We start from the raw sequence: 9,344 nt of genomic DNA, 5'->3' as shown, positions 1-9,344 counted from the left end.
AGAATCTTATAATGAGAAACCTCTTTTGTGGAGAACAAATTTCCATTCTATTGAGGGACACAATCCCAATTTCATTTCTTATTGTGTTGAGATCTTGCACTCAACAAGACTCGATCAAGATTTGGTGGGCTCATTTAGAACCATTCAATTTCACTAGGAGACAATAGAATATTGACCTATAAACTTTTTTTCAAACAAACGATGTCATGAATTTATAACTTTTATTGACAAAAGAATTTAGTGAAAGTGATTTATTTTTATATAAGAAATTATAAAAACTATATGAAATAGATAGTTCATATTTTAAAAGAAAAAATAATAAATTTGTAAGTTGGTGAGAAAAATTTTTCATCCTTACCATTGAATTAAAACTTATAATTATATATAGAATATTTTCTCAAATAAAAAATCATTTTAATCTTCTGTTTATATTTTTAATTATTATTATTTAATTCTAAGAAAATTATTCTTACATGTAAAATAGGAGCCCAACCCTTTTCATAGTATCATGTTGAATGGCTTTGGATCAACCCATTAAGATTCAAGTCTTGTTGAATATTCTAGATAAATGTGAGATTGATATAAAAACATATAAAACCCTCCAACAAAAAAAAAAAATCACTTAAAACAAAATTATTTCTAATTAAAACAATTCTAAATTAGAGTAAAATAGCTTTTTAATAAATAAAAACAATTTTTCAAATAAAGAATCTACAATAAAACCATATAAAGCCCTCCAACAAGAAACAAAATTCACCAACAACAATTTTTTAATTAATTAAAATAATTCTAAGTTAAAGTAAAACAACTCTTTAATAAACAATAAAAATAGCTTTTGAAGTAAACAATATAAAATCAATCTAAAGTAAAATAAAATAATTATATATTATTTTAAAAATTATTTTTTGATTTACACATATATATTTTAAAAAATATATCAATAAATATTAATTTAATAATATTTCTATTTTGTAAAGTACATAATAATTTATTATTATTTATAAAATAACATCATAAACCACTATTTTAATTAAAAAAATAAAAAAATAATAAGAGCAATGTGAATAAATAAATATTTTTTAAATAATTTTAAAGTAAAAGATAGTAGAAGTATCATTTTCCATCTATTTGACTTTAATAATAAAATTAATAAAAAATAGACACTTGAAGAATGACATCTCATATATTCTTTACATAATTTTTTTTTAAAGATAGATATCTCAATTTTTAAAGTGTTGATTATATATAGATAAAAAAACATTCTTGTGTAATACTATTTTTGAAAAGCCCTTTCATTCCTTTATATTTTATTATAATAATTAATAAATATATTTTAAATTAAAAATATATTATTAAAATATTATCTATTTTATTATTTTTTATAAATATAATTTAATATAAAAATTATGATTATATAATTTTAATTTTCTGTGGATATAATTCATTCTCCCATAAAATCAAAAATACCAAAATTTATGTAATCTAAATAATTTCCATCACAAAATGATTAATGACTGTACTCTATCAATGTATATGACAAAAGAAAAAGATTCTATAATATAATGATATCTGCTCGCCATGCGCCACTCTCCCCAGCCTTCTCTATCTCACGACGAAGTAAAATAATCAGCTTAACATCTCTGCAACCCACGTTTCCACGTATTTAATCTTTTTTCTAATTATTAAGACACAAATCCTGTTCTCACCAGTTGTAAGCATGTTGGAGGAAAGTAATCCTTTAAAGGTCGTTATAGATTTCCTTTTATTTATGGGCGGCAATTCCAGACAGAACTCCTGTTTTACCATTTATGGAAACAACCTTTTTACAATTAAATACATTTAAGCTCAAAACACAGGGTGCTCTGCCTCTGTTTTACGTTTTCTGAGAATTTTAGGCTGCGGAGCGACGACTTTATTTTGTCGAAAACGTAAGTTACTGAGAATTAAATTAAGTTCCTATTTTCTTGTATTCAACGGATCTGTGAATTTGTATTTGTGTTACTTTTTTGGTTCTAGACATCCAGAGGATAAAAATCGCTTTAAAGCTAGCTGCTAAATTTGGGGTTTCTGATGGTGTTTAAAGGTAGCGTTTTGAAGAAAAGTTACAGAGGAAGCTTTATGAGGATTTTCGATGCTTTTGGCCGTTCTGGTTGCTAAGCTAGGTCTTTAAAGTATTGAGAAGGTTTCTAGCTACCTCAGCATTCGATCAAGCTTGTTTTTCTGCCTTTTAGCAAGTAAGTTCCAATTGCTGAGCAATTACTTTTGACCTAGGTTTTTATCAATTTTGATGTAATTTTGAGCGCAAAAAAGTTTTTCTGAGATGTTGTACTCACGCTTTAGGGTAAATTTGAGCAGTAATGTTGTTAATTATCTGCTCTTGCAGTATTACTTGCATTTACCATTTTTGGAAGGCCTGCCGAATAAGGTCTTTTTGTACATCTACATCCAATTGCACATATTAACTTAAAAAATGAGCTGTAAGGATTTTGTTTTTGCTACAGACTCTAGTGATCATAAATTTAAAAATTTATGGCAATATTTTTTATTTTTACTACGTTGTAACACAGCTTTGAACAAAGGCGTCCACTGTGCTATTTGTCATGTCCTTTAAGCGTACACTGGTGCCAAAGTTGTACATAAAAAGATCCTCAAAGGTGCTCGTGTTATTTACCATCTCTGTCCCTGGTCTTTGAAGGTTTGGGCAAGAGGGAATTGCTCTTTTTTACCGACTGTTAATAAGAAATTCGAAGTTCAAGTTACTGCCTAAATCTTTAAATGAAGAAAGTGATAATTAACTTGTTGAATTTAAGAACATGAGTAAACAATCCTTAATGTAAAGCTTGTTGAAGGCTGAACGCGGTAAAATTTGAGTGGTAAGAAGCTATATTTGTTGTAGTACGGAATTTTTTGTATCTTTCAGGATGAGGTAGATCACTGATCAGGCAAACACCTTAGAAAGTGAAGTGAAAATTTAAGAGGATAAGAATCTTGTTCAAATAGTTTTATTCTTTTATTTGCATCTAGATTAACATAACCGCTGCTCAATTACCAGAAGCATAAGTTTTGAGCTGTGGCTAAATTTGATGAGAGCCACTGGCTATGATCACTATGCTGTAAGGCTTTGCTTGGTGCTCGCATGTGTCAGTAACTGAGTACTTGTGATCACGATCATTCAATTTGATTCAATAAATATTTTGGATAAAAACTGTGTAAGAATTTTTTTAATACGACAATCTGTGGTAATACTTACATGTTTTTTCTTTTCTGCTTGTAGTATGTTATACTAGGAGAGTCATAGTTTCTTATTCTCCGATTTCTATTGATTAAAAATGGCAGAGCATTACCAACAATTCTACCAGAAAGCCTATTGTTGAATTTTTTTAATTTTAAAAATACCTTTTATAACCAATAAAAATTATCTGAGAAACGTTCACTGTGCTTTTGCAATTTCATTTGTATTAAGTAACTGCAACATATCACTATCTGGCAACTTACAAGTATAAAATACAGGTAAAAAACTAGAATTATCTTCACTTTTTTTTAAGAATTTATACCATAGATATTTCTGCCGTTACACTGTTAGATATGTTAATTGTGTGCAGGTACCTACTGACAAACTATACATGGCTTTAATTGAGGTCCAGATGTAAAGAGAATGACAAATCCCTCTTCAATGTCCTTTTCGAACCATATTTCTATTGATGGATCATCAGAGGTATGACTTTTCTATTGCTATCTAGGATGCTTTGCCCATTTTCCTTTACCATGCTTCTTGTACTGGCCATGATATTATAGCTAGCTTTACTGCATGTTCAACAGAATGAAATAAGGCCTCAACTACTTGAGAGCCAATATCAACAAACTATGGTGTTCCATCAAACTGCAGACCAGAGGCACGAAGATTCAGAAGTTCCCCAGCATTCTGGATGGGGCCAATTACATGATTACAAGATAGAATCATCTTTGCAGCATCCCAGTTCAACAACTGATGCAATAGGGGAGGCCAGACAAGTAACATGGGGAGACATTATGCAGGTAAGTTCTTCCTTGTGTTACTTAAGGTCAAATTTGGTAAACCATTTCTATATTAGTAATCTCGCTCTCTCTCTAAGTGATCATTCTTCTCGGCACTAAGAATGTTATTTCGACAGGTGAAGCACTTCGTAGAGACATGTATAAAGTCATACATGACTAAAAATGAGGTCGTCAAAGCGCTTTCTACTCATGCAAAAATAGACCCATGCTTTACACATCTTGGTGAGCTCTGCTGTACTTATATATTTTGGAAATTTGGTTTACTTGTTTCTTTGCAATAATTACTTTTGAGTTTTAAATTATAAAAAATGCAATGCTGTCTCAACATTTAGCTCCGGAAATTTTCACTTAACATAGCAAATGTTGGAAGGATGAAACGTGTCTCTGGTTTCATGGCAGCATCCAGAGAAGGAACTAGCAAACTTCCTCCCATCTCTTTTATTGCTATAGGCTTTACTATTCCTGAGGTGATCTCATTTCAGCGAATCTAAGTTCTTAAATATTTTGTAACTACCTAGATCAGAGTCTAACTTCATGACTTCTATCAGTCAGATAAAATATTAGATGATATTTTCATTGCTTCTTTCTTGTGTTGATATTCATAGGAAAGTGATTCTTTAGGTCAGAGCCTAGATAGCATGCTTTGTGAGCATATGAGTACCACTTGTGGGAAGAAGGTTGCTTTTTCACTTTATCATGTATTGTCAAATTTAGTATTCCATGGTTTCAAACTCATGACCAAGCCTTGTCCATCCACCCACACCAGCAGTAAATGCAACTGGATAGATCAGGTTTGGCTGCTCAGAGTGAAATACGAGCTTATTACCTATGGCAATCTCTTTTGCAGTAGACAAATAACTTTTGAAAATGATTTCTATTTCCTCAGCAACTGTTGTGTCTATATGTATTGGTGGATTATTAGTTCAACCTTAAAACTGAGAACTTGCCAAAAGCACTTGTATGGATTGGGTTGTAAACTCTCCTTAAAGAGCTTGTCAAAAGAAGAACTCTTCAAAGGAGTGGAGATTTGGTGACTATTACCTGTGTTTTTATGCATAAAGATTTATGCTGCTGATGCTAAAATCTATCTTATAATAAACTTAAACAAGCTGATGTCAGAGACAGTCTTCTTTTCTGCCTGAGAAAATATTTAATGGACTGGCTGTTAGAATATACTATTTACATAAGATATCTAGGCTAATTGAATAAATGAAGCAATTAACTAAACAATCAACATGGATATAAGAGCTGGCAATGATCACTGATGATGTGATAATTAAAAAAACCAATTTGGAAGTTAACCAAATAAAAAATGTGTACTTAGCTGGAATTTAGATTAAGGAATGTAAAATCAATTACCTAGATGCCAGAAAATGAGGCTAAGTCCAGATGAATGCAATTCTGCTCTCTTGTTCAGACCTGTGTCTGCAGAACTGATCTCCACACCTGCGGAAATGATTTGATGCACATAATAGAACTTGGATCTGTGGAATTGAACTGGCAGGTAGTGACTATTTGTCACAAGTTTGCATTGCCTTAATATTTGAACGACAGTAATGAAACTGGCAGTGTTTATAAACACCTTGTATGAACCTGCTTATAGACAGACTGATTCAATGGGGAGAAACCAAGATCAAAGACAGTAGGTAAACATGCAGTTTGCTTAGGATGATTATGCAATTAGGATGCTATTGGAGTACATGTGGTGACGCTCAGAGACTAGTGATATTCTAGGAAATGCACAGAAGTACCACAAGCTTCTAGTATCAATTAGGTGTTTGCCTCTGCTAGAACAAGCCATGGATAGTGTTTGGCTGTGGTGCACGATGACAGTTACCTGGTTTAGGAGATACAGGTCAGCAACCTTTGATCAGTAGTGAGCAGCAGTGGTTCATTATGTGCACTGTTCATTCATATGAAGAGATCATGTTACATATATACGACATGCTAACATCATGGCGTGGTCATGAGATGAATGTGTGATTGATGGTATTCTATGAAGCAGTTAGACAACTAGATGGTTGGTATTCCACAAAGATGGGTATATCTATTTGCTTGTATGTGTGTGCAAAGGTTGGACAAAGTGAGATTAGTCTGATGTGTTGTATCTTGAAGGTGTGAAGTCCTGGTTGGAGGTTGTATACTATTGATCTAAAGATTGGGGTTCTGTGAAAATGACTTATCATATTGGATATATCTTTTTTGAATAATACAATTGCTAATGTTCTTTTGCAGGTAGATATTTTTCCAGTAAGGATTTCCCATGTAAAGCTTTGGCTCATGTCTACCTATGATTTGTGTATTATCTAATGTGCATCCTTTAATGTTGCTTGATTAAATTTTGTAACAAACATATCTGTATTTGATAATATAATCTTAAGGTGTGCTTTACTTGAGTCTATTGGCTGATTGTAGTAGGGATTGAATTCCCAATACTTGGAAACATAGCTTCTTGTTTGAGAAAACGGCCATGTTGTTTGGATCATTTCCTTATGTGTGTTGTAGTGTAACCTTCAACAGTTGTTTGAAACCTTAGTGTGCAAGTTTGGCTCAATTTGTGTATAACTAGTCTCAGTGGGAGCCTTTGAAGGATTTGTTAAAACATACAGCAAGTGTTTTGTTAGATTCATGCTGAACACCTGAAGGTTTGAGATTGAGAAGTTAAATGGCCAAAGCTCTGAATGATGGAACTTGAAACTTGAGTATCTCTTGGTAGAAAGAGATCAATGAATGACAGTGTGTTCTTTGGTTAAACCTACAGGCTACAAGTATGTTTGATGAGGGCTGGAATAGGTTGAATAAAAGGCTAGAAGTATTATTCACCTGTCTTTCAGGTTTTGACATTTTGTGTTAATGAGTGTATCAAAAGAAACTTCTGCTTGTTCACTGGGGAAGAAGATAGGATCACTATATTAGTCTAAGAGTCTTGTTAATAAACTCTTCTTGAAAAGGAAGTTCTATTCTCTAAAGATAAAAGAGGGAGAGTCAATAAATGATAATGTTAATACCTTTAATTTGATTCTAAGTTAGTAGAATTAATAGGAGTTAAAATAGAAGAGAACAAATGCATTTTATTGTTGTGTAATATCCCCGGTTAAAATTTTAATGCATTTTGCTGTTGTGTGTAATATCTATGGTTAAAATATTATTGCAATTACTATCAAAACCTTGTTCAAAAATTATTTAATCGGCTGCTCTGGTACCAATGTAATATCCCCAATGGATATAAATAGCAACTAAACTTGGTTTCCCATTTTTAACCTGAAATAAATATTTGTAGTGACCCTGCGCTGAACATGCAGCCTCTATTAATTAAAGGACCCTTCACAAACTTTATTTTGAGACATAATTTAGTCTTTTAATATATTACAAGCCTTATAAACCCAGATTTTCCTCCTTCATTCTCGTGATAGCCCAAACCCTAAAATTATCATTCGGGATAACAAGCAAAATAAACTATAGATTCAAACCATTGATAAGATCTAAGGAACTGAGATTGTAAATATCGATTTGCATTCATCTATACCTATTTTGAATTGGATCAATCATGAAGGAATTACAAGGCCTTTCTTACATTCATAGAAACCTTGAAAATGTTACAAATTCTGCCACAACTACTTTTTTGGACTCTGGGCTCTTTGTCAACATTCAAGATTCTTCGAAAATTGGTCAAGCTCAACCCAACTGATAGCCGCCATCATGGAAGCTTTTGAAACAATCTTTGGTGATATAGTCCTCTGGCCAAAGGGGTTTCGTCCTCTACCACACACGATCCATAAGTGTTTTCGTTCTCTAATCAATAACAAATTTGTGGGTTTTGCCCTTGAATTTGAGCATTTGAAGACGAGTGCTCAAAATGGTTTTCCAATTGCAGTTTTTGAATATTTCGTAGCAATTTTTTTTGTTTGGGCTCAAAATCCTTTATACCTCCTACAAGAAGCTTGAAATTGGCAATTGAAATCCATGGATACTAGAGGCACACAAATAGGGGTGCCCACACCTATCAAGCATTGTTTTCCTTTGGATTGTGCACAAAATTCACACCCATGTGCATAGAACTGTACCAGAGAGGCATGGAAGGAGATACTTGAGACCCTGCAACAATCCACAATTAATGGTGTGGTACTCATGGCCTCAAACACTAACCATCACATTAATGGTGTTTGAGGCCATTTTCTTAGTTCCAATGGTGGGAAGTACACGAAGATCCATATCACCATTTAAAATAATGTTTCTATCAAAAGGAACTCCTTTTTGGAAGCCAGTGTGTCAGAATTGAACATTAAAGGTGCTTTGGTGTGTTTGGTGTTAGGTAGTAGGTGAGATGAACACCGCAAAAAGGTGAGAGTTTTGAACTTCGGAGGTCAAGGATGAAAAGGGACTAGGTGGATAAGGAGAAGTCTGACTTTGATGAGATGAAAGAAGCTATTGGCAAGTTTGACATGAGAAGGTACTTGGGGATGGGGAACTCTAACACTTTGGTGGAAAGGGAAGGAAAGGCATGATTGAAATGCAAGTTCCAAAGTTCAACACAAAAGGGACTTAAGGGAAAATTAGACTAAGGTGGGAAGGCATGCCGGAATGAGGAGCTTCAAAACTTTCACAACTGATAGACGCTTAGAAGAATTGGCATGCCCCAACACAGAGACTTTGAAAGTCTAAGAAAGACATAAGGGAAAAGAATAGGAAGAATGTGGACACAAAATTTGGGTGACTGAAGACAAAGGACTATGAAGTAGGTGCTTTGATACATGGTAACATTATTACAAAAAAAAGGGGCCATAACATTGTGTTCCTTACCTGATTCATAGGAGAATCTAATAATCACTATTAGTGGTAACTCTTCTTCACCTAGACTGGAATAATTCATTGGGGTTTTGTTAAGTGAAGAGATTGGGAGGAAATCCATGATGATTCCTCTATTGATGCTTTGGTTGTTAGGGTAGGCCAAAGGAGGAAAGGGGTAAGAAGAAGAGTAGTGGAGATAAGAAGTCCAAGAAGAAGGATATTTCAAAGTCTCCTGTAAAGCTGAAAGTAAAGTTTTGGAATTGAGACAAAAGAGGTCACATTATGGGGTGCAAATATAAGAATGACTATTCCTTCAATAGGTCCTTGGATAGTTAGTGATGAGTATGCAAATGATGCTTTTTTATCAGCTAACATTGTCATTGATGATTGTTGGTTGATTGACTCAAGTGCATTATACCTTATGAATCCTCACATGGAGTCATACTTGGATTAAAAGGAGATGGCAAATAAGTTTCCCTTGGTGATAACAACTCTTTTCAGATAGTTGGTTGAGGAAAGGT

General features: G+C 33.2%; 1 protein-coding gene across 5 annotated transcripts in view; it reads left to right on the top strand.

Moving 5' to 3' along the window:
• Nucleotides 1-1,568: 1,568 nt before the first annotated feature.
• Nucleotides 1,569-9,344, top strand: part of LOC131053732 (uncharacterized) — a 31,988-nt gene continuing 24,212 nt past the window's right edge. For 2 of the 5 annotated variants that reach the window (XM_057988363.2, XM_057988358.2), the window contains exons 1-5: nt 1,569-1,928; nt 2,084-2,234; nt 3,603-3,715; nt 3,820-4,035; nt 4,152-4,257. In XM_057988363.2, coding sequence (XP_057844346.2) covers nt 3,656-3,715; nt 3,820-4,035; nt 4,152-4,257 — 382 coding nt within the window. In that variant the 5' untranslated portion in view covers nt 1,569-1,928; nt 2,084-2,234; nt 3,603-3,655. Of the gene's footprint in view, nt 1,929-2,016; nt 2,235-2,383; nt 2,478-3,602; nt 3,716-3,819; nt 4,036-4,151; nt 4,258-9,344 lie in introns of all 5 variants that reach the window. The other 3 variants (XM_057988362.2, XM_057988361.2, XM_057988360.2) reach the window with 3 other exon arrangements.

This window comes from Cryptomeria japonica, chromosome 6, assembly GCF_030272615.1.
Source record: "Cryptomeria japonica chromosome 6, Sugi_1.0, whole genome shotgun sequence".
Lineage (NCBI taxonomy): Eukaryota > Viridiplantae > Streptophyta > Pinopsida > Cupressales > Cupressaceae > Cryptomeria > Cryptomeria japonica.
The sequence above is the reverse complement of the archived record's forward strand: the minus strand, read 5'-3'. Positions and strand labels throughout refer to the sequence as shown.